Source organism: Ailuropoda melanoleuca, chromosome 5 (genome assembly GCF_002007445.2).
Source record: "Ailuropoda melanoleuca isolate Jingjing chromosome 5, ASM200744v2, whole genome shotgun sequence".
Classification (NCBI taxonomy): domain Eukaryota; kingdom Metazoa; phylum Chordata; class Mammalia; order Carnivora; family Ursidae; genus Ailuropoda; species Ailuropoda melanoleuca.
In genome coordinates, this window is record NC_048222.1 from 78520987 (window position 1) to 78546494 (window position 25508).

At 47.3% G+C, this 25508-nt stretch overlaps 1 protein-coding gene across 7 annotated transcripts in view; it reads left to right on the forward strand.

The window, feature by feature from the left end:
* PTK2B (protein tyrosine kinase 2 beta) overlaps nt 1–25508 on the forward strand; it is a 121799-nt gene that overhangs the window by 51415 nt on the left and 44876 nt on the right. For 5 of the 7 annotated variants that reach the window (XM_019794327.2, XM_034661325.1, XM_011218670.3 and 2 more), the window contains exon 2: nt 11546–11786. In XM_019794327.2, coding sequence (XP_019649886.1) covers nt 11583–11786 — 204 coding nt within the window. In that variant the 5' untranslated portion in view covers nt 11546–11582. Of the gene's footprint in view, nt 1–5526; nt 5608–11545; nt 11787–25508 lie in introns of all 7 variants that reach the window. The other 2 variants (XM_019794326.2, XM_011218671.3) reach the window with 1 other exon arrangement.

The window sequence follows — 25508 nt, forward strand, 5'->3', positions numbered from 1 at the left end:
GTTTTTCATTATTGATATTGCCTAGAAACCCCCCACCCCCCAAGCAGTGCTCTGAGGATTTTGTTCTGATTTTACGATCTCACTGTTACAAATAGCACAGGTATGAACGTCTTTGTGCAAATGATCCATGCTCTCCCCCTTTAATGCATGTGGTGTGTTTCCCAAAGTAGAGGAACCAGGTCCGTACACGGGAGTTACTTTGCCTTCAGAAAGCCAGTTCGGAATCACCCGGCAATTGTCCCAGCTTCATTTCAAGGCCACACACATAGGATTTTATTCTTTTTCTCTTGGTGTCTTGGCTTATTTAGTCAATTTGTAGTGGTACCTCAAAGTTGTTGTCATTAGCATTTTAACTGCTGAGGATTTTTCCATCTATTTTTAATTTCCTCAAGTCTTTTCACACACAGGTGGCACCCTGTTTGCTTGACAAGGCATCTAAACTGCTGTTTTATCCAATCCGCATTGAAATGAAAGCTGATGGCTGCTGGGTACAGATGGGGCCCATTGTCTTGTTTAATGGTTTTGACATCTGTTTACATAAAGCAAATTTGTGTACTGGATTTGCGAAGAGGAGCAGATTGGGGGTTGGCAGGTGAAGAAGCCTGTTCAACAGGAAGTTTTAGCTGTTTTCAAGGTGGTAATAGACAAGAGAGCAACTGTTAGTACTGGGTTTATACTTTCTCGCTGAAAAAAAAGTCAGTTTTTTTTTATTGTCGATTTTTATGGTCAATTCTTTTCATGTTTATTAAATGTGTCCTAAGAGATAACTTAAAAATAAAAGTTGACATCGCCGTCATTATTACACATATTAATGTATCAAAGGCTGGTATTCCTTTTCGTGCTGCCTGGCTAGAAACTGATGAGCTTACATGTAAGTTTCTGTTTGAGCAGGATAGTGGGGCCACACAGAAAAGCAGTGTTCATCTGAGCTATCATCTCTGGCACAGAAATAACCTGGATGTGTGGAGACAAAGCCAGAGCGGGAGGCTCCCTGATGGGATCAGAGCAGTTGGCACCGACTTGCATTTGTTGGGTTAAAATGGGAAATCCGAGTTCTGGTCCTGCCTCTGCCACTTAATAAAGGTGAGCCTAGGCAAGCCGCTCAGTCGCTTTTCCTCATCCTCCAAATGGGAATGACTTCTGTCTTGGGAGATGTCAGCAAGATAGCAAGAGTGCAAATACTCTAGAAAAGTGTGTCATCTGCACAATGTAAAGACCCTCTTTCGTCCTGTCCTTCCATTGCACTTTTTTTAATCCTTGACTTGGATGCAAGAGTGGGGTCCATCTTTTGCATGGCAGCCCTACAACCATTTGAAACCAGCAATCCTGTACTCATTTCCCAGGACTCCACTGTCCCTTCCCTTCCGTGTCATGTGACAGAGTCCCCAGGCTCCCAGGGCCCTGAATGTCCTTCCTCTAGAATGCAGCCTATCAAACCTCGGGGCCCCTGGGCCAATAGTGCCGTTGATGTGGTCACATCTATGCAGAGCCCGGAGAAAATCACCGTCCTTATTTTAGGGATTTTTCTAGTAGCCCCAAAACTGCATTGATTTTTTTGGCAGCCGTATCATAGTGACTAACCATGAGTTCACAGACAGCTTAAACCCTGTTTTTGTTTAACCCATGCTGTTGCTAAACCACATCTTCCTCATCCCAGCTCGGGGAAGATTTTTTTTTTTAAATCTACGTAAAGAACTTCACGTCTATCCCATTTCACCAGTTGTATTTTGTTACACTTGGCATGTCTACCAACATGTTGCAGATTTCAGGGGTTTTTTGTGGCCTGCAATTAAAGTCACAATCTCTCCCCATCCTGTGCCTTGCTTGGAGCTTCTTGTCTGATAACCACAAACTCTTTGATGCCAAATTAAAAGGTGTGAACAAAGGCCAATTAAAATAGCAGTTGGTCCCCAAGTGCATATAGACGCTTGATCAGCAGTCAGTGGAGAACCATTTAACCGGGGGGCACCTGGGTGGCTCAGATGGTTAAGCATCTGCCTTCGGCTCAGGTCATAATCTCCAGGTCCTGGGATCGAGCCCCACATCGGGCTCCCACCTCAGCAGGAGTCTGCTTCTCTCTCTGCCTCTGTCTCTCCCCCTGCTTGTGTTCTCTCTGTCTCTCTCCCTTTCAAATGAATAAAAATCTTAAAAAAAAGAAAAAGAAACCATTTGACTGCTTATGAATTCATCTACTTGTCATCTTCCCTCCTCATTAACCTCTCAAGAAAATGGGGAAGAACCCAGTCAAATGCCCAACTGAAGCATTGATTCGTCATGGTACCAAATTTCCCTGCTCAACAACCAACTCTACAATGCACACAGATGGGGAAATGAGATTAGCTGGAGTCGAAGGCTGGGAGAAAAGGAAAGAGTTGAGATCATGACTCAAAGTGAAGAAGCTGGGAAAGAATTTAGTTTGGGATTAGAGATGGCAAACAATAGTGGTTTTGAAAATTACAACCTTTAGGAGATTGGACAGTAACAGAAGCTCCCTGGAGGGAGAAGCACACCTTAAAACTCCAGGCTTCTGGGCATCTCATATATTGCTGTCTTGAAGTGCTGGGTTGGGAGACTGCAGGACCAGGAGGGTCGAGGGTCGGGTTGGAGGAGGACTGGAGGCAAGTCCTCTGAAATGTGCCCCCCAGCCCCTGCCCAATCACTGTTCAGGCAGCGGTGTGCTAGAACCAGCTCTCACAAGCTGACAGCACCCATTTCTCCCCAAAGGCACTTTCAGCAAAGTCACATCGGCAGCTTAAAATCAGCCATGGAAACATTTACACCAGGGAAACTGGCAAAGGCTCCAGGTCAGGTCACCCCTCCCCCGCATCACCAGTTGTGAACCGCGGACCCGGGCTGCATCATCAGAACAGCCCCGCTGCTTCCCAGCTCACACCTGTGCTTCCTCCTCAAGCCCAAATTATATCTTTTATCTTTTTTTTATTAATTTTTAAAATTTTATTAATTTGACAGAGAGAGAGAGAGAACAAGCAAGGGGAGCAGCAGAGGGAGAGGGAGAAGCAGGCCCCCCGCAGAGCAGGGAGCCCAATGCGGGGCTCGATCCCAAGATCCTGGGATCATGACCTGAGCCAAAGACAGACGCTTAACCAACTGAGCCACCCAAGTGCCCCCCAAATTATATCTTTTAAATGAAACTCTGCTTCTCCATTGGTGAAGTTCAAATTCCCTAGCACGTTGCCACCGTCTCATCTCATTTCCCAATACCCCTCACCACCCTCCTCACCAGCCTTATGCCACATCACGTGGTTTCCGATCTTGTGGTGTCACCTTTTCCTGAGATCCTGGGGCCCCCTAAGCCAGTGCTCTTCCGTGCTCCCCAAGCACCAAGCGTGGACCCCTATTTGATCCCATACCATGCTGTGGCTGTATTGTGTTCAGATCTTTCCTCTTTCCTGGATTGTGAGTGTCTGCTGGACAGGAACCCTCTTCCCTCTTCTGTTTAGCTGCATATCTCTGGAGTCTGGCATGCCTCCTAAAACATAGGAAGGCAGAAAGGCAGGGAGGGGGGCGGGGAGAAGAAGGGAAGAATAGGAGAGGGGAGGGAGGAAGGAAAAAAGGAGGGAGGGAGGGGGAAGGGAGGAAGGAGGGACAAAAGCAGGCCAGCCACAATCATTCATGAACTGGGAAATAAGGAGCAAGGTGCTGGGGATTTTCTCAAGGGTTGGGGGAGCAGCAGAGCCCAGAGGGCACACAGGAAGGCTGCCTAGCTCTAGGAATCAGAGTCCTTGAACTAACAAGGAGAACAGGAACAAGAAAGGACAGGGTCACACATCTCTGTTGCTCCCTTTCTGCCCCTCTAACAGCTAGCCCCACATCAGCTGGCCTCTGGGTTGGTAGGTGCTGGCCACAGAATGATCCTGAGGGGGTGGGTGATGTGTGTGGGGGTGGCGAGCTGAAAATGTGCTAGAGTCTCACTAAGTGCTTTCTGAATTGCATTGAATTACAGCTGGGGGATAATCACCACCTTTCTGGTTCCTTCCTTCAAGAGGTAATGGTGAGGGATGCTCAGAGGGGAGGGGAAGGGATTAACCGAGTGATGGATTGGGGGGCCCTGGAGCAGGCACCACGCTGGCTCCATGGGAACTAGGGGGCTGAAAGGGCTTGGGCTCCGAGGGTGCACTGCATGGCCCCAGCAGGGCCCAGCTCGCCCAGGAACGTAGGCCTGGCTCCCTGAGACGGCCAGGTCACTGCCAATTAGTGAAGTGGCTGTTCTCAGCAGGTCTTTGCAGAGGAAAGGCATGTGTTCCCCATTTCGTTGATGTGGAAACAGCAAGAGGAAGTGACTCAGAGACAGAGTGGAAATAAGCATGTGTCTCGTGACATGCTGGCTTCTGCTAGATCCAAAGGGCTTATATTGTGACTGTCTCTCATGAGGCTTCCTTCCACACTTCTATGGTGTTCTCAGGACAGACGATGGCCCTGTGTGTGTGCACAGAGAGGGCTGAGCTTCCCAGGTGGGCAGGTGGATGGAGGAAGGTGGGTGCTGGCGCAAAGGTAGCATCAGGAGTGGAGATGGAAGGAGCCGATCCCGGACTCACTGGGCCTGTCTAATGTTTGGCAAGTCGGGACTAGTATGGAGTTTCTGATTCTTTCTTCTGCCAAGTCACAGGCACTTAAAAAATACATGTGCCAGGGAGTTTACAGAGGTAATCTCCAGATTCTCCAGAAAGTTCTGCAAGATAGGTAATGTTAGTCCCAGCCCCCGAGAAAGGAAACTGAAGCTTAGCAAGGTGACCTTGTCCAGGTCACACAAACAGTCAGTGGCAGAGGCTTGAAGGCCACCACGTTGCCTGACCCTGAAGTGCATGGTGAGGAACGCCCCAGACTTATGTGACATGGCAGCCTGAGGACATGAGTTTTAAACCCAGGTTTGATGAGTCAGGTGAGCAGGTGAGTGCTCCTTCTCCCTGACAGTGTGCCGCCTCTCTGACTAATGGTCCCTCCCCATGCTTCCTCAGATCATGGGCAGAACTTCCAATCCTCGAGACAGTGCAATTTATGCTCAGGATTCCCAGCATCCGCTCCCACATCTGACTCTCTGAGAGGCCCAGCTTCAATGTCACTTGCCAAAGACTGTCATTGTCACTTGATAAACAAATGAGCATTGGAAAACCGACAAAGGTAGAGAGACAATGTTAGAATAAAAGCCTGCCCTTCAAAAAGAATACGTTAAGCTTTGTGATAAATTCTCTGTAGTGTCCGTATTTTTCCCATTTTGCCACAGTCACTGGAAACCATCAGAGGCCGTCATCCACGTACCAGCTGCCGTTTGGGAACTCTGACCCATCTGGCCTCAGAGCCAGTCAGTGGCAGAGCTGGATACAACTCCCTAAGCCCGGTAGCAGGACACGACACCAGGCCTCTTGTCTTTGGCGATTACTTACACCAATTACTGGCACACAGGATGTGTTCAATAAAGACATAATATTACCCGACAATGTCTTCAAGTGCAAGATTGTATTTTTCTGTGATATTGACGCCCATGACACTGTCATCTTCCCCTGCCAGGAACACAGCCCTGGGCCCAGTGGTAACCCAGAGGATCTGAATGGGACTTAATCCTGCTTCAGGACCCCCTCCTTTCGGCAGGTAAATGTCTTGCCATTCAGGAAGAGTGTCATTTATTTTCTTCCTGAAGACTTCAGGGACTTAGAGATTGTACAACCTCCCTTACTACCCTTTCCAGGTTTTGGCTGAGACATTCTTATAGCCAATCAAAACTTTTCCTGTTTTAATTTAAGCCCATTTCCTTGTGTTTGTTGTTCTTTGATTTGGACTTGGGCAGATCTGGGTTGGGAGGCAAGCTGGAGCCCATGATGGCTCAGAGCCAGGGTTTCCGCTGGTGCTATGGGACCTTCTCTCCTCTGACACTGCTCGCAGGGGCTGGGGCAGGCCGGGGTGCAGGGAGGGATTGCCAGGCTGAAGGTCCAGGTCTTTTTTTTTTTTTTTAAAGATTTTATTTATTTATTCGATAGAGATAGAGACAGCCAGAGAGAGAGGGAACACAAGCAGGGGGAGTGGGAGAGGAAGAAGCAGGCTCATAGCAGAGGAGCCTGATGTGGGGCTCGATCCCGCAACGCCGGGATCACGCCCTGAGCCGAAGGCAGAAGCTTAACCGCTATGCCACCCAGGCGCCCCAAGAAGGTCCAGGTCTTGATTGGAAAAAGGGGCGGTACTTTTGGCTCACAAGTTGAGAGTCAGAGGATTTCATCAAAATACAGAGACAAGCTAGTGATGAGAAATTCAAGTCATCTGGCAAAATCTAGAGAAATAGACAAGTTCTATTGTCAGAAACAGGAGCTAGAGGCAGCGAATTATTCTCATATCTTCCCAATTCTGTGTTCGGTGGCATATGCTGGCAGCTTGCAATCAGCTGTAGTGGGAATATTTACACCATGGAAATGGGCAAATGCTGCAAATCTGACCTCTGTCTATCGCCCCCGCCCCCCCCCCCCGGAGAGCCATTGGCAGGGAGAACAAGATATGGAGAATACAGATAGTCAGACAAGATTTTGGAAAATAAGCTAGTGAAAGCTATGATGATAAAGCCTTCCATTTGTTCTCTCAACTTTATTGCTTATAATGAATTTTCACTTATGTTTTTACACTTTGTCCTCACAAAACTTCTATAAGGAAAATAGGGCAGGTAGCATTACCCCCATTTTATAGGTGAGGCAGATGAGGCCAAGAGAGGTTAAGTAACTGGCCCAAGGTTTTAGAGCTAGCCAGAAAATGAGCTGGCTGAGGGACAGTGAGAGAAGCCTGTGAGTGAGGTCAAGGGCTGTGATCTCCGAGACCCTGAAGACCCTGAAGACAGGTGGCTGAAGACAGGCTGAAGACCCTGAAGACAGGTGCTCCTTATGTCACACTTTTCAGTTACTGTGCTCCAGAGAGTTTGGGGGGTCCCTTGGCAGTCCATTGCAGACCAGTGCCGACAATGGGAGTTTGGGGTGCCCTTGAGGAAGCTGCCGTGTACCCATGGAGATGTGGCACCACCTTTCCAGGCCCTCGTCTTTTAACCAAACACAAGTGCCCCCCTCCCCCCCAGGAACTCTCATGACCGAGTCCTAGCTTGGAGAGGGTAATGCTCCCTAAGCCAGAGGACCTCAGGATTCTTCGCACCCTGGGGATAGTCAATGCCGAGTTGACACATTCCTCCTTGCATGGAGTCTGTGCCAACCTCAGTAGTATCAAGAGACACCACCTTCTTCAAAGGCAGATGGGAAAGTGGGAAAAACTTTGCACTTGAATTTGAATCTGTTCTGGGATTCAAGTTGGCTACTCAGCAAGCAGGAATCCTTGACCAGATGGCTTAAACTTCGTTATGTTTTCTCATCTGTATAATGGGCATACTCATCCCTGCCCGTCTCCAAGGATGGTGGTACAAAGCAGTTACATTTTTTGGAATAAACAGCCAAAGGTTACTGCTGCGAAGGATTAAAGGCAGACCCACAGGACTTACCTCAGGCTGAAGGTAGAAGTACATCTGGGGTGCCTGGGTGGGGCAGTTGTTTAAGCATCCAACTCTTGGTTTCAGCTCAGGTCGTGATCTTAGGGTTGTGAGATTGAGCCCTGTGTTGGGCTCCATACTCAGCTCAGAGTCTGACTACTAGGAATGATGGCTCCTGAACCAAGACCCTGGAAAAACTAATGAAGATAAGAAACCAGGGTCCTCCACGCATGTTGGCATTGGCCAATGCATCAGTCTGGGTGGGCTGTGCTCAGCTCAGTGGAGACTATGAATGTTTTCTTTGCTCAGGGTAGAGGTGGGCACTGGCTCCCAAGTTCCTGAGTAGGCTGGAGAGGGGGTCAATGACCCCTCTGTGGTTTCTCATCATTACATTTTTTCCTTAATACACTTTATTTTTTGGCCCAGTGTTATGTTCACGACAAAATCGAGAGGAAGGTCCAGAGATTTCCCATATACCCCCACCCACGCACATGCACGCCCTGCCCACTGTGGACACCCCTACCAGAGTGGGACATTTACTATGATAGATGAACCTACATTTCACCACTCTCACGCTGAATCCATGGTTTATGTTAGTGTTCACTCTTGATGTTAAACACTCCACGAGTTTGGACAGATGTGTAACGACAGGTATCCATTGTTATAACGTCACACAGAGACTATCTGCAGTGCCCTTAAAATCCTCTGTGCTCCACCTATTCATGGCTTCTTTCCCCCTAGCCCCTGGAAACCACTGATCTTTCCACTGTCTCTGTAGTTTTTCCAGAATGTCATGTAGTTGGAACCATACAGTGTGTAGCCTTCTCAGATTGGCTGCTTTCAGTTAGATGCATTTAAGTTTCCTCCCCGTCTTTTCATGGCTTGATAGAGCATATCTTTTTAGCACTGAATAATATTCCATCGTCTGGATCTACCACAGATTATTTACCCATTCACCTACTGAAGGACATCTTGGTTGCTTCTAAGTTTTGGTGTTATGAATAAAGCTGCTATAAACATCCATGTGTAGGTTTTTGTGTGGACATAAGTTTTCAATTCCTTTGGGTAAATACTAAGGAGCACTATTGCTGGATCGTATGGTAAGAATATGTTTCGTTTCGTAAGAAACCGTCCAACTGTCTTCCAACGTTTGCACCAACAGTGAACGAGAATTTCTCTTGCTCCGTGTCCTCATCACATGCTTACATCCTCTTAGCTGCTCAAATTTGAAAGCACCATGTTTCATGGTGCTACTGACTGAAGCCGCTAAGAGCACCATGGGGGTCTCACCCCTTTCCCGCTGCCAGACATTGCCCTGGCCAGACATCCCCAGCAAAGCTTTCTAACTCACTTGCTCTATCTCTGCCCCTCAATCCACCTGCCAGAAAGGGCTTACCCGCTTCGCTCTTAACTGCAGCCAATGGCACACAATGTAATATGGGAAAATGGAGGCTCTTGGGTTGAACCAGATCTTTTGACTTTTACTGACATGTTATTTCTACTTAACTCTTCTCTCTCAAACTCTTCCCCTGTGTTTCAGGGAGTCCCTGGGGTGTCCCCTGTGTGCTCACTGGCACTAGCACCCTTTGGATGAGAATGATGTCTCACCAGGGGCACCTCCTGAATGGCACCCCATACCCTTCATTGTAGATGCCCAGAAGCCATGTGGTGTGACCTGCAGGTGTAGGCATAGCTCATCTTCCTGGGTCTAAGACCATGTCCCCATTGGTCAGTGTGACAGCACTGAATGTGTCCCTGGTTTCTAAATGCCTTTGGAGTATGGGGATGGATGCCACGTGCCACTCCATTTCCTCCCTACCCAACACCTGCATCACGAAGCCCCTGCCTGAAAACTAGTTTATACGAACAAATCCCCAGGGGTCAGGGGCTCCTGGTGCAATAGACAGACACAACAGTTCCTGAATCTGGAACCAATTACTGTGAGTGTGTGTGTGCATGTACGCCTATCTCTACGACCAGGTGTATACACTTTAGGGGCAGGACACCTTACCCTCATCTTTACATCCTATAGCAGATCTGTCATTGTCCCATCAAATACCCCTTGGGCCTTGACATTCCAATATTTTCCTGCCTACTTCTACCTATCAGCATCAGCACCTTTGTGCCTGAGGACCTTCTCTGGCTCCTGAGTCCAGTCTGCCCTTGTGCAGAACTGGCTAACAATGCTGGGAATGATGGCTATAAGAGGGGGTGGATAAATACCCCAAAGCCCCCCTCCCCGCCCCCCCCCTGCGTGGAGTAGCTCCACAGCATGTCCTGGTTCCCAGAGTTCCCAGCAGGACTGCCCTGCAGCTGCCCAAGTGATACGGCTATTGATAACCCTCTTTTGGCTGTCTTCCCTTCGCCGCACGCATTTCCCCCTTCCTCAGTGGGCTTCCTGGGGTTGCTTTTCAAGTTATTTCCTCTGGACTCCTTATTGAGGGTGTGGGGAAACTGAGATACACGCTCAGTGCATAGCAGAGTATTGGCACACAGGACATGTTCAGTCAATATTCATTGAAAAATGGCATCGGTAATTCTAGAATACACATATTAGTCTCTAAAATAAAGCAAACTGGGTATTCTTTTCTCCATCTGTCTTGTTCCAAAATTCTGGACCCAGACTGTGCTGTGCCCATTTTCTGCCTGCCCCTGATGGAAGGGTCATGCCCTGCTCCTTCCCTGGCCCTCACAGCATTTCCTTCATGCCCTCATAATACACACCGCCTGTTGAAAGGGAACAACTCCTTGAAGCCAATGACTGTGTCCATCTTCCCTTCTAGTATCCAGCACAGTGTGAACAAGAGAACATAACTCTGGTTCCACTTCTGAGATATTTACCTCTGCGTTCGTGTGTTCACATTGCCAACTCCATCCTTTTGCCCTCCTTGTCCTGGTCTAACACTGTCCCCCAAGAACCTGAGTCTCTTGTTAGAAAGGAGATCATTTTTCTGTAAGAATGGATTCAGAATGAGAGCTAAGGTTAGCCTAGAAAGGTGGCCCCCAGGCCCAGGCTACATGTTAGAAACATCCTTGGAAACTTAAAAATACCAATGCCAGGCCTCCCCACAGGCCAACTCAGAGGCCATGTTTGGGTTCAGGGCTTGGATTTAGGCTTTCTTAAAAGCTTCCTAGGGGGTCCGAATGTGGAGCCAAGGTTGACACTACCAGTCATCAGATAAAACTTCCTACTGTTTCCTTGGGGTGCTCCCACTTTAGACCAGTGGGGAGTAAACCTCACAGGGTTGTGTGCTGGATCAAGAGGTCAGGACCCATTTTGTGGGGACTCAGGGAGAACTGAAGATTCCTGGGATTCTTATAGTCTATATAAGTGTCAACCAAACTGTTGTCCCAACTAGGCTGGGCGTTCTAGGGGCCCAGCCCAGCCCTCTCCCACCTGGCAGAAAGACCTCCCAAATTGGGCTGTGGAAGTGTTGTTCCTCTTGAATTCTCCATGTGCCATGAACGATGTGTCTTATGATGATTTCCTGTGGGACTGAGGCCTCCTGCCCAGAAAGGAAAGTTCTGGCTGGCAGCCGAGGGTGGGGGCAGAAAAAGCCATTAGCTGATGGACCAGCCTCCCACCTGGACCCTTTCCTGCCTTGTCCATTCCAGCTCCCTCCAGGCCACCCATTCTCCCCTTCTGCTCTTCTCTTGTCCCTGTTTCTCTCCTGCTATTTTCTAGTGTCTAACTCTTTGCTTTTTCTGCTCAGCTGTGCCTTGGAACCATGCTGCGGCCGCCCCCTCTCACAGCTGCCTTTGCAAAGTGTAGGCCTCTTGCCTCGGAGCCCAGTGTGGGAGGAGAAATGTGATGGAGAGAGGGGGCTTCTAGAAGAGAAAGCTCACAGCCTGGGAGCTCGAGGGCCGGGTTTCAGACCCGGATGTTTATACGAACTGCTCCTTTGTGCTTCAGCTTCCCTGGGTCCATAAAGCTGGATGCCTTGAAGGGGAGTTTTTGAGAATGGGGGGATGTGTGGTCTCCTAGGTCCCGGAGCTCGGTGGGTGCCATCCCTGGGGCAAGAGGCATGTGGGCCTCTTCGGACTCATTTCAGGGCTGTCCCTCTGCTGTCCCCACAGGACTGCGATGTGCCGGTCCTAGCTACGGCCTGAGAGGATGTCTGGGGTGTCTGAGCCCCTGAGCCGAGTGAAAGTGGGCACATTACGTCGGCCTGAAGGCCCCCCAGATCCCATGGTGGTGGTGCCAGTAGATGTGGAAAAGGAAGACGTGCGGATCCTCAAGGTCTGCTTCTATAGCAACAGCTTCAACCCTGGCAAGAACTTTAAACTGGTGAAATGCACTGTGCAGACCGAGATCCAGGTGAGTGTGGCAGGCAAGACCTGCTGTCTTCATTCGTCTATCTCTCCCTCTCCTTTCTGGGCAGCTGAACAGCCCTCCTTCAGCCTAGCAGGCTCTCCTGTATCCGCTCCCTGGGCTGGGGACGCCTGGAGAGGGTTCTTAGCCTGCTGTGCTGGGCCTCCTCTCCAGGGCTCTGCAACGAACCTCATGGGGGAGGGGGACAGATCTTAGAGGCTTCATGTGAACCCCAGATCCTTTGCCTTGTCTTTGATTCAACTCATCTCAGCTCATTAAAGATTTATGACATTTGGAGCTCTGAGAGGGATGTAAGAGCCTTCACCCTCAAGGAGTATACACTCTGATAGAATTAGGATTTGAGATATACTCAAGTGATTGCATTGAAAATAGAGCAAAAAGATTGTAAGACATGTGCTTGGCACTTAGAGAAAGGAGGTGGAAGGATGATAATGAACTAGAGATGCCCTAGACCAGGTGGGTGGTTGCCAGGTCCTTCATGAGGCAATATTTCCATTGGCTCATTCTCCTCCAGGGCCATGGAATCTGTTTTGTGGGTTTGGGTGCCCAACATCATCACAGCACTTAGACACCAGGAAGCCAGTTCACCTTAAGCAAATGTATAAGAACTTGTCATTAAAGCAGAGTTGCCATACACTGGTTGTTTTTTTAAAATTATTATTTTTTTGAGAGAGAAAGAGAGAAAGAGAGCATGAGTGCGGGGAGGGGCGGAGGGAGAGGGAGAAGCAGACTCTCTGCTGAGCAGGGAGCCTGATGCAGGACTTGATCCCAGGACCCTGAGATCATGACCTGAGCTGAAGGCAGACACTTAACCAACTGACCACTCAGGTGCCCCTACACTGATTGATTATTTAAACACTTGCATTTATTGAACAATCGCTATGTACAGCCTAGATCCATCCCTCAGCTCACGTTACCTCCTTGAATTCTCTCCACAGCCCCATGAGATAGATACAATGAGGGCATCCTTTCCCACTGCCCAGAGTATCCCTTTCTAATGATGTCCAAGAAAGCCGGACTGGTTTTCAGAAGGTGGCTTGATGGATTTGTCATTTGAACAAAGGAAGCAGAGGACTTTTCAGAAAACTAACCACATTTGAGAAGGCTGGATGAACTATTTCCAATCCCTCCATCACCAGTCCTTCCCCTGTCCTGCACGTCAGTATCCCTCAAACTCAGTGAGTGTCTCTTCTAGTTGGTGCTGGCAGCAGCCTCTCCACCTGTCCATCTGTCTCCTTAGTTGCCTTCTGTCTGTTACAGCACATGCTTCAATACACCAGAGCAGAATGTAATTGATTAGGTCACCTCCTTGGCCAGTTATCACAATTGATCATGGTTTGGTTACTCCCTCTGTTTCCTGCATTGATTTGATAAGGATCTCGTTTGCTCATCTTATGTTTCCAGACATGTAGGTAGAGTTGTGCCCTGTGGGTAAGCTCTGGGCACCTTCTTCCTCCCTTCCAGGGAGGTGTTTTCATATCTTAGCTGTCTAGTTCTTGAGACTTTCTTTGGGTCTATCATCTTCGCAGATATCTGATGCCATCCACTGTGGGTTTTACTAGTATAATTTTCAGAAGTTAACCTGCTTTCCAAGTTTGGAGGCGCCTCCCTGCCCTTTTATGCTAAAAACCTGCAAGCATCTGGTTTGTCCAGATTAGGACTTGTTCTACGGAATTACAGTGAAAAGGGACCCAAAAGGATAGGTACTTTCCAAAAGGGGGGAACACCAAGAACAAAAGCAGGGAGGCTGCTAAACGGTGAGTAGTTCATATGGGGTAATATGAGTAATATTTAGAAAAGTGTCAAAGTCAAGATCAGAAAGGAAAGTTGATGGCAGATAAGAGAAGACCTAGAACGTTAGGCTGAGAAATTTGAACATGGACAGGCACTCGGAAGAGACACAGTTTTTTAAGCAGGAGAGTGTCTTTTCTGGAGCTGATGATTTGCTGAGTGCATAAGGGGAGAAAAATACAGTGGGCCTACAGAAAATGCAATGAGACCCAAGCTTTAGAAGAATGTCTAGTACTCAAGGCATTATCTGGGTGTGAGAGCAAAGGTGAAGAAGAACAAAGAAAGAAATGATAGCCTTCTAAGAATTTATGTCCAAGCCTTAGATTTTCCTGTTTCCAATCTGTCCTGCAGGCAAACAGCCCTGGCTTTAAAGCCACCTAGACCTTGAGCCAGATACTCCTCCACCCTTATTGGTTATATGACCGTAGGACCAATACTTGACCAACCTGGATTCAGTCTCCTCTCTTAGGGATTATGCCTACCCATGGCCATGTTGTAAGGGTTAGAGATGGTAGATGAGAAGCACCTAGCTTATTGTAAGAGCTTGATCATTGGGAGCTATTGATTGCTTGAATGCTAGGTCATTTACCCACTCAGGAATCTCCAAGGATTTCCATTGCTCTAAATAAAGTTCAGATTGTTTTCCTTTAGTGTTTATCCATTTATCTGTCCTATTTTCAAATAAAGAAGTAAGAAGATCAGATTGGTGTTTTCAAACAGTATGTAATGTTCTAAAAGGTGTTTAGAAGTATGTCCAGGAGAATGGGTTTTAGGGTCAAAGAAGTTTGGGAAATGCTTGGTTAAACAATTCCAAACAGAACCTTTGTGACAGGACTTCTCAGAACCTTAAATATGCTGATATGCATGGTGGATCACTAAGAAAGGGCCACAGGGGGGATGTTTTCTAACTAACCCATTTCTTATTTGCCTAAGAAACCCTTCTTTTGAAAGGTGGACCACTAGTTCTCTGGAAAATCATTTAAGAATCTGTTTTCCCTAAACTCTGACAGCAGTACAGAAAGGGCAGGAGAGAGGAAAGGCTGGAGACAGGAGATGGATTAGGGAGCTGTGGCCATAGTGCAGGCGGGAAATGATGAGGGCCTGAACTAAGGGAGTGGCATTGGAACAAAGACAAGTCAACACATCTGAGGGCATCTAAGGAGGCAGAGTTAAGAGAATTTGATGATTAACTGGAGGTAGGGAGGGAGAGAAAGGAAGGATACAAGAATGACTCAAGCTTTTGCTTGGGTAACTGAATGGGTGTTGGGGCCACTCACTGAGACACCAACAGAGACAGGAAGGGCGTTCTGAGATTTCAGCTTTACATGTGTTGTGTTTGAAGTGTTTATGAAACACCCCCACAGAGGCACATAGTCCTGGAGCTCAGGAGGCAGGAAGGACCCAGCGAGAAGGATTTGGGAGTCATTATGCAAGGGATACCATATGAATGGATGGGATCACCCACAGAAGGGTGAGTAGAGCAAATAAAAAAAGTTGCAATTTGGAAACCCTGGGAAAGCAACTCCTAAGAGGCTGATAGAGAAAAAGGGGCAGATGAAGGAAAGAGAAGAATTATCCAGGGAAAGATGAAAAGAACCAAGAGAACAGGCAGCGGACACAAAGGCAGAGGAAATTTTGAGGAAAGAGTGGTTAGGGGTGTCAGACGCTCAGAAAGGTCAAGTGAGATAAGGCTAAAAATAGGTTCATTGGCTTCAGTAACTGATGCCATGATCTGTTTCTGGGCGCTTTCAGTAGAAAGATGGGGGTGGGGGAGCAGAAGCCATTGTAAAGTTGGTTGGAGAGTGGAGATAGTGAGTATAACCAACATTTCAGAGAGGTTTTGATCATAAAGGGAAGGAAAGAAGAGAAGGCAAAAGGAACAGTGTTAACAGCAAAGGGAACAGCATATTTCCAGCATAGGATATATAGGCAGAAGATAGGAGATGCAAGAATGAGGAAGAGGGAGTTTTCAAGAATGGCAACCCTAGGGGCGCCTGGGTGGCACAGCGGTTGGGCGTCTGCCTTCGGCTCAGGGCGTGATCCCGGCGTTATGGGATCAAGCCCCACATCAGGCTCCTCCGCTATGAGCCTGCTTCTTCCTCTCCCGCTCCCCCTGCTTGTGTTCTCTCTCGCTGGCTGTCTCTATCTCTGTCAAATAAATAAATAAAATCTTTAAAAAAAAAAAAAAGAATGGCAACCCTTATTCAGGTAGACAGGATCTCGAAGGTCCTAACATGAGAAGGTACATGGCAGGTTTGAGGCTAAGAGATGCCCAAGGTTGGCTATTTAAACTAAGCTAAAAATTTTGGTTCCATCCCATCATTCGTGAGAAGCCAGTGACATAGTTTAAACATATGAGTGACATGAGATTGCATTTTTAAAAGATCATTTGAGTTTTGTTTTTTTTTTTAAAGACTTCATTTATTTATTCGACAGAGATAGAGACAGCCAGCGAGAGAGGGAACACAAGCAGGGGGAGTGGGAGAGGAAGAAGCAGGCTCACAGCAGAGGAGCCTGATGTGGGGCTCGATCCCATAACGCTGGGATCACGCCCTGAGCCGAAGGCAGACGCTTAACCGCTGTGCCACCCAGGCGCCCCAATCATTTGAGTTTAATAATGGAAAATAGATTGGAAGAAGGCAAGAATGGTTGTGGGGAGATGTTAGGTGGCTGTTGCAGTGATCCAGATAAGAGATGATGGTAACTTAGCCATGAAGGTAATGATGATGATGGTCTTAGTGATGACATGTTGATGGTAATGATGGTGGCAGTGATAATGATGGTGAGGGTGGTGTTGTTAAGGGTGATGATGTTCATGATGGTATTGGTGGTGAGGGTGGTGATGATGGTGAGGAATGATTGATTGTGGTGGTGGTAATGATAAGGGTGATGATGGTGATGGTGGTGATGGTATTGATGGTGATGGTGATGGTGACAGTGAGGATCGATGATGGTGGTGGTGGTAACGATAGTGATGATGATGATGATGGTGGTGATGATGGTGGTGATGATGGTGATTGTCATGGTGGTAGTGGTAATGATAGTAGCTAGCACTTTTGAAAGCACATCAAATGTATTATCTTACTGACTTCTCAAAAGAACTCTATCAAGCACATACTAAATTATCTCCATTTTGTATATAAGGAAACAAGGCACAAAGTAGTTCAGCAAATTGCTAGTATGTAGTGGAGGCTGTCTTCAAACCCAGTCACCCCACCTCCAGAGCCTGCACTCTTAACCACCATGATCTATGGAGAGAAATGATTATAATCCAGAGAATTTAGAAGACGTAAATGAAAGGTTTTGCTGATGGACCAGAGATGCAGGAATGAAGAAGAGGGAGGTGTCAAGAATGGCAGCCTTGGTTCAGGTGAACAGGGTCCCACTCCCTAAGATGAAGAACATTTGAGGAAAAATTGGTTGGAGATGGGACAGTTCTTAAGTTCAGTTTTGGACCTGTCAAGTGTAGTTGAGATGCCCTAACATTTTCATATGAAAATGTGGAGTAGACTTTTTGATACACGATTCTGGAGCAGAGAACAGTGCTGGAGATTGACATTTGAGTGTTGTCAGCCTCTGGGTGGTGGTTAGAGCCAGGGCAATGGGTGAGATCATTAATGAAAGCATCCTGATTAATGTCATGGTCCATTCCACAAATATTTGTGGAGTACCCCCATGTACCTGGCACCATGCTGGCTATGGCCTGGGGGTATCATCATACTTGAAAACTGAGTGAGCTTGACACTGACTCACACTTACGAATGAGCCTTTACAAGAGGCAAGTGCTCTGACAGGGAGAAGGAGGGTCTGTGAGAGCATAAAATACAAAAGAGTTTGGTCTAAACGTCAAGGAGCAGCTTTGTTCTTCAGGGCCTGTTTGTGGACTCTGTGTCCATCTGCATACAGGTCTGGACCCGGCTTCCTCACCTGAGACTCTCAGGCCCTTGCCACCCTCTGCTCCGACTCCTTCCTGCACCTTCTTCCCTAGCAGGGCTTTGTGCTTTGACAGGCTTTTCTACTTCCAGCTTCTGTCTTCTTCCACCATCCTCCCTGTGCTCAGCTAGCCAAACACTTGTCCCTTCCATAAGAACACGTCTGAAATGCTGACACCCCCATGTAGCTGTGTCTGATTCATTAGAAGCAACGGAGAATCGCTCTGGCACAGGCCATGTGATAGCACCTCTCCCAAACAGAGTTACTCCATGTGCACTCGCTGATTTCATGTTTTCCTTATTCTCAACGGCTTTCTATCAGAATGTAATTGCCTCATGATGTTTTCTCTGGGCTGTTAAAAGCTCTGTAAACAACGCTGGCCCTTGTGCCTAGGATCCAACAGAAATCAGACAGGTGTTGAAGGGAACTGAGCAAGTGCCAGATGAGAAATGTATTTTGCTCTTCTTGATTTTCCATTTCTCTTTTGTTTGATATTCATAGGAAATTGTGTTTGTTTGGGAGCTCTGAATCTCTGTTGCAAGTGGAGGCTTATATCATTATATCCTTCTCTAACATGCTAATTTGCTTGTCTGGGAAAGAGGTTAAGATAACACTTTGTAAACAACCAGCAGAGTGCCACCCAGACGTGCCCACACAGGGCGTCTCTCTTTGACTCTTAATAGCTTCTCCTTCATTCCCATTCTCCCTCTGTCTCTCTCTCCTGCTCTCCCCCTCCCTTCCCCTTTCTCCTTCCCCTCCTCTCTCATTCTCTTCCGTGTAGGTTGACCTTACATGCTGATTTGTGTCAGACAGTCCTGGTTTACACACCCTGTCCAAAGACGATTATGAACGGTGCCCCTGCCAATCTCAAGAGCATCATGATTTGAAGGAAAAAATTACATGGTCACCTACTTCTAAGTGCCATATTCACTCCTCTCTTTGCCTGGTATACTGACTTGCTGGCTCATGGTGTTTTACTCTCTCTGGCTGATGTCGGCTGACCCACTCTCTGCATGGGCCTGTCTGTTCATCATGGGACTTCTGTGTCTCCCACAGGAGGGCCTCAAGCAGAGAAATAGACACTTCTCTGTGATAGGGTGTGGTTAGGAGAGTGCTGAGAGGGAGGGGAACCCCACATCCAAAATTCTCTTCCTCAGCTGGCCTCTATCATGCTGAAAAGCCAAGTTCAAGATTCATCCCTGTTTTATCCTGAAGCAAATTCTGCTAAGAATCCACATTGACATCCCCGGGAAGGATGGAGCCTGAGCCAACCTTTGCCCTGCCCTTTGCACCTGGTCCGTCTTCATCCCGTCCCTTCAAAGCAAGGTTTCCAGGCTGTGGGATTGGCCTGTGGTGCTTCTTACCTGGTGTGTGAGCAAGGCAGAATCCGGCCCCAAGTGCAGCCTGCTCTGCACACATGTGTACTCACTGACCTCCCCTATAAATCCAAGGGCCGTTCTTTTTTTTAAAGATTTTATTTATTTGAGAGAGAGAGAGCGTGCGTGTGCACATGAGCAGGGAGAGGAGGGGCAGAGGCAGAGGGAGAAGGAGGCTCCGCACTGAGCAGGGAGCCCCATGTGGGGCTCGATCCCAGCACCCTGGGATCATGACCTGAGCCGAAGGCAGAGGCTTAACTGAATGAGCCACCCAGGCGTCCCTACAGTGGTCATTGTATATACAGTACAAGCAAGAATATTCCCAGAAAGGCACATTTCAAATATTGAGACCCATTGTCCCTGCCCAATACTTGTTGGTTTCAAGTTTAAAACCATCACTTAACCAGACACTTAACCAGAATGCTATGGACTGAATGTTTGGGTTCCCCCACAACTCCACAGATTCATATGTTGAAGCCCTAACCTCCAGCGGGATGGTATTAGGAGATGAGGCCTTGGGGAGGTGATTAGGTTTAGATGAAGTCATGAAGGTGGGGCCCCCCAGGATGAGATTAGTGTCCTTTCAAGAAGCAGAAGAGACCAGAGCTCTGCCCGCCATGTGGGGATCCTGCCCGCCCTCGGTGAACCAGGAAGAGAGCTCCACCAAGAACGGAATCTGCTGGCACCTTGATCTTGGACTTCCAGCCCCTGGACCCATGAGACATGAATGTCTGTGGTCTGCGGCTCTGTTCCACAAGCCCGAAGTGACTCCAACACAGAGCCAGCAGCTCCATGCAGTCAGAGGAGGGGTCTTCGGCCGGAAGTTCACAGTCTCCAGAACAATCGCTGCTGCCCTCCTTCAGATGTCTCTGAGGGCAAGACCACAGGGTTGAGGTGCGAGAGAAAGGGAAGACATGTTTACCTGTCCTGGGAAGTTGCTGTTTCTGAAAGAAAGGTTGCCCTGAGAAGAATAAACGAAGCCACGCGGGGCTAGTGAGGACTGTCAGGGGAAAACCTGAGGGGGAAGAGTCTAGCCTGGAGACCACAAATCATTACCACAGAGCCCCTCACAGTGATATAAAAAAAGAAGGCAGGTGGACAAGCACCTCCCCCTTTCTGCACCCCCTCCCCATTTCCTGTGCATGCCTACCCACCGGCCCACCCACCCGCAGACGCCTGCAGAGGCGAGCGCCAGGCGAACTGGCGGGGTTCGGAGCCTCTCTGTATTTATCTGCATGCCTACATCCATTATATCGACAAATTAGCAGGCAGGTGCCTGTGCTTACGTTTCTATTTTTAATCTGGCTGTTGCGTTGCTGAATGTCCCTGTTAGATAGAGGCTTTTGTCACATCAAAATGAACACTCTCAGAGTGATAAGTAATGCTAACTTTTATTATTTGGTTCTTCAATCCCTTTTAAAAAAATTGTCCCTTAGGCGTGTTGAGAACTTGGGACTTGTAGAGCTACTGTACTTGTCTCCTAGGGCTGCAGTAATAAATTAGCAGAAACCCCAGGGGCTTTAAACAACAGAAATGTGTTCTCTCAGGGTTCTGGAGGCCGGAAGTCCCATAGCAAATGTTTGGTGGGACTCGAAAGCAGAATCTTCCCTCACCTCTTGGAGCTACTGGGGTTCCCAACTTCCTTGGCTTAGGGCTGGAGGACTCCAATGTCTGCCCCTGCCTTCGTAATGCCTTCTGCTCTCCTCTCCATGTGCCTCTCATCTGTGTGTCTTTTAGAACTTAAGAGCCACCCAGAGAGTCTAGAATGTTCTCCTCTTGAGATCCTTAAGTACATCTGCAAAGTCCCTTTTTCCAAATGAGGTTACATTCACAGGTTCTGGGGATTAGGTCATGGACATATCTTTTTGGGGTCATCATTCAGCCCTTTGCAGCCATCAGTTAGGATCACAGTGTCTGTTGCTGGTACCCCGATTCCGGTGTACCCAGACCCGTGTGTTCAGTATGCAGATGAATGTGAGAACTTTGCACACATATGCACACCCATGCTAAAGCAAGGCTAGTTGCCAGGAAATGACCACAGAACATGGGCTGACGCCACTTTTCCCCACTGCTGTCTGGGATCTTCAGTCTCTGGGCAGCCTGTGGCCGGCCTGTGCCCTCACAGGATGTTTCCTGTGACATGGTCAGGCTACGTGATGCCACAGGCCTGTGCCTTGACTGGATCTCGTCCAGTCACATGACTTGATGAAAAGTTGGTGACCAACTTTGTATCATTGGGTCCATGACCTCCTCGCATGCCTCCAGCTCGAGTATCCACCTGGCTGCTTGCTGTCTCCACTGGACATCTGACTTCCACGTAGAGACTCACACTCACAATTCCCTCCTCAAACTCTGCTTCTCTTCCCGTCTTTCCCAGCTCCCACAGCTGCTGCCCTGTTCTCTCAGTTGATTGTGTCTCAGGCTGTAGACCTCAGAATTATTCTGGAGTTCTTTCTTTCTCTCATACTCTGTATTTAGTCCATCAGGAAATCCTGTCAACCCTGCCATCAAAACACACCTGTATTCTAACCACTTCCTTCTCACCACCTGTCACCTGGAATGACACACTTCCCTCCTAACTGCTTCTGTCCGTAGCCTGATGAGGTTCATTCCTCAAGTAGCGACGGTGTTGAATCTTTAAAATATCGGTCAGCTAGGCAGATATATTTGAGGTGCAGGTTAGAGCATCTTTCACTGCTCTCCTTTATTTATTTATTTTTCCCACCATTCTCCTTTAAATATTTGTTTATTTTTAAGAGAGAGAGAAAGTGTGAGAGTATGTGTGTGGTGGGAGGACAGAGGGAGAGAGAGAATCTCAAGCAGATTCCCTGCTGAGTGTGGAGCCTGACCGGGGCGGGGTGGGGGGATCAATCACGACCTGAGCAGAAATCACAAGTCCAGTGCTTAACCAACAGAGCCACCCAGGTTCCCCTCACTGCTCTCCTTCAAACTCTCCAGTGGCTACCTATCTCACTCAAAATAAAATCCAAAGTCTTACCTCGGCCTACAACGGATGTTGGCAAGCAATGGCCTGCAGGCCAAATATGGCCCACCACCCATTTTTATAAATAAAGTTTTATGGGGACACACTCACTTGTTTACATATTGTCTACAGCTTTTGAGCTACAACAGCAGAGTTGAGTAAGTGCGATAGATACCACATAGCCCTCAAGCCTAAAATATCACCAACTTGGGCTCTTATAGAAAAGGTTTACCAAGCCCTGGCCTAGCTCTCTCTGACCTCTCCTCCCATCACTTTCCCTAGGCCTCTCCACCTCAGCCCCCTGGCCTCTTCACATTGTTCAAATGCACCAAGCACACTGGGGCTGCACACCTTGGGCCTCCGTATGATATGGTTTCTTTGCCTGGAAGGCTCTGGCCCCATGAGGCCACCCCTCTCTCTCTTACTTCCTTGGGGGGTTGTTCACATGCCCCTTTATCAGAGAGGACTTTGCTGGCCATCCCCTTGTGAAATAGCAGCCCCCTCTCATTCTGGTGCCCATATCTGCTTTGTCCATCTTCTTAGCACTTAGTAGAAACTAAGATATTAGTTTTTTGTTTAACACCACCCCCCCAGTAGAAAATAAGCTCCAGGAGAGTGAGACTTGTTTTTGTTTCCCCAATTTGCTGAGTTAACTAATGAGTAATTGTTTAACAACGGATGGATGGATGGATGGATGGATGGATGGATGGATGATTGGATGGATGGATGGATGATTGGATGGATGGGTGGATGGATGGATGGATGGATGGATGATGGATTGCAGGTATAAAACCAACAGAGATTTACTGGCTAGAATTCTGTATCTCAATTCCAAATTCCAGCAGGTAAGAGAGAGCTGCTTATAGATCTGGTGTCTAAAGGGGGTAACATCTTCTATCTGTGGCAGTAAATGCCCAAAAGATGCTGTAAATAGGGTTGACAGACTGCTACCATGGTCTTCCTACATGAGGCAGATGATCTGAGTCACAAGGGAGTTTTTAAACACCAGTTTCCCAAGTGCCATCCCAAATTCGCTGAATTAGAATCTTGGAGTACTGGGACTGCTGGCTGCCTCGAGGGACTCACCTCTGCCTGAGGGATACCATCTGGGTCACATTCTGTGATGGAGGATTATCAGAATCGCTTGGATGGTGGAGAGCCCCAGGGTATGAGGTCATATTACAGAGTGTGGGAATTCACAAGATACTCAGAGTTTTGAAGGGTCTATGAAAGAGTGACAGGAGAAGGCTTGATGGGGCAAAAGAGAAGACAAAGTCTGTGGGTGGGTATCAGGTGGCTGGAGGTGGCACCATAGCGCTCCCATTTCCCCTGTCCACTCCTGACAGGCTGTGTAGTAACTGCCTCTTGTCCATCTCTAAACAGAGGTGGCGTCTTGGAGAGCGGGGGCTGTCTTATTCACAGTCCCTATATAGAGCCTAACACAAAGTAGTTGTTTGCGGAATGAATGAAGGAAGGAACGAATGAACTAATGCCTAGAGAGTGCTCAAATGAGATCAGTAATCTTCCAGATCCCTTGATATAAAGACCAAAGAGGAAGTTGACTGGCAGGAAGATTGGCATTCATAAATAATAATGTGTAGGAGGGGTAATAGAATTTCAGCTGGCTTAAAATAGAATTCCCTGTGTCTTCTTGGGCAAGTCTCTTGACCTCTCTGGTCCTCACTTTCTTCATTTAAAAACAGACTCAAATTAAGTGATCTCTAAGTTTACTTAAGGCTCCAAAGTTCCAGCCTATGATTTATGAGCTTAATAAACATTTGAATAGTTGAGTGTCTGTATAATTGGAGATTATATTTTTGTGGCTGCATCAGTGAGGTCTGCTTTCTAGGCTCTAGAAGGCAAAATATCTGTTCAACTTCATTTTCATCAGGACTTGAATGAATTTTGGCCATTCTTCTTCTGTCTGGCTCTGTGGAATCTACTGTCTAGCCAGCATTTTAATTTTAGAGTTTTATATTTTACAAGGAGTTTATTCACCCCTTAAAAGCTGATCCTATGCATACAGGGTATGCGATCTCCACTTGGTAGCACATGAGCCAGGCTTGTAGGCATAAACTATGGCATTTGTCTCTGGGTGGAAGGTGACGTCTGCTCCCACCAGTTAAGTATGATTTTGTTATGCCTAGTCTGCACAACCAAGTCTATTATAACAGCTGAACTAAAACATTTCTTTTTGAAGAGATTTTTTTTTACAACTCTCAAATGAATTTGTGAATGATATACATGAAAGGAAAGCAACTGACCAGCATCTCTCATGAACATAGATGCAAACATCTTCAAAATGTTAGCAGATGGACTCCAACAATTTATAAAACGAATGCATTTCATCCAATATAATAATAGCTTTTTAGTTAGCATTACCGTGCACAGGCATGATGCTAACCTCTTCTCTTGTATCACCTCATTTAATCCTTGCGAAAACTCCAGGAGCTAGGAAAATGTTTACATTTTACAAATGAGGAATCCAGAGCAGAGGAATTAATTTGTCCAAAGTCACAAAGCGAATCAGAAATGGCACAGTTTCTGACTCCTGAGGCCATCCTCTGAACCACTACATTGTATACAAAAATTCAAACACAGGAAACCTGGAAGAATAAAAATGTATGTGTGGATATGCATCACCCCAAGACAGCACTATTCCCATTTTGATGTATTTCATTCTGGATTTGTTTGTTTCACTTTCTAGCTGCTACCATTCTTTGTATATGGTTTCATATCCTATACCTCTCATTTATTACAATAGCAGCATTTTCCAAAAGTTTTCCAAGCTCTTTAGACAATTTTTAAAACCAGCATATAAACCCTGTACAGCCCTCCTGTTATTTCCAGGACCCTTTCAAACTATTTCAATTGGCTTCTTGCTGGGGGGATTTTGCTGCTTGAAAAATTTCTACAGTAAGTTTCTTAGTACACAGGGTATTTCTGTATTTTGAGTCATTTCTTCAGTACCTGCTTTGTCCTGGTCTGCTCTGGCTGCTATAACAAAATACCACAGACTGGGTGGCTTCAACAACTGGAAGTTTATTTCGCACATTTCTGGAGCCTGAAGTCCAAGACTGTGGTTGGGTTTTTGTGAGGGCCCTCTTCCAGACTTGCAGAGAGCCACTATCTTGCTGCATCCTTACATGGCAGGGAGAGATAGAGAGATCTCGTCTCTCTCTTGTCTCTTTTAAGGGCACTAATCTCATTCATGAGGGTTTTCAGGGACAGAATCCTTTCTGGATTGTCACATTGTCATCGTAGTCAGGATGACTGGGCCATGGGGCAAGACGTTCATTGGGCGTCAGTCATGGGTGTTGAATGGTACCACACCACCAAGAATCATGCAGCCCTGAGTGCCAGCTGTGCCCATTGAGACTCATGGATGTGAGTTATGAAGCATTATGGTGACAGGAACACCCAGGACCCGTCTCCCTGTGTGAGAAATAAAATGTCACCAGTCATGTTGGAAGTGACCCGCATGACACTACATGCCACATGCACAAATCATAAAATCATTCCTTAAAGGGGCATTTTGTAGGAGGACTTTTTCAAAGAAGTACGTGAAATCCACCTGGTACTTTCCTGTAATGATCGTCACTCCTCCCAAACCTCAGCTGAGCA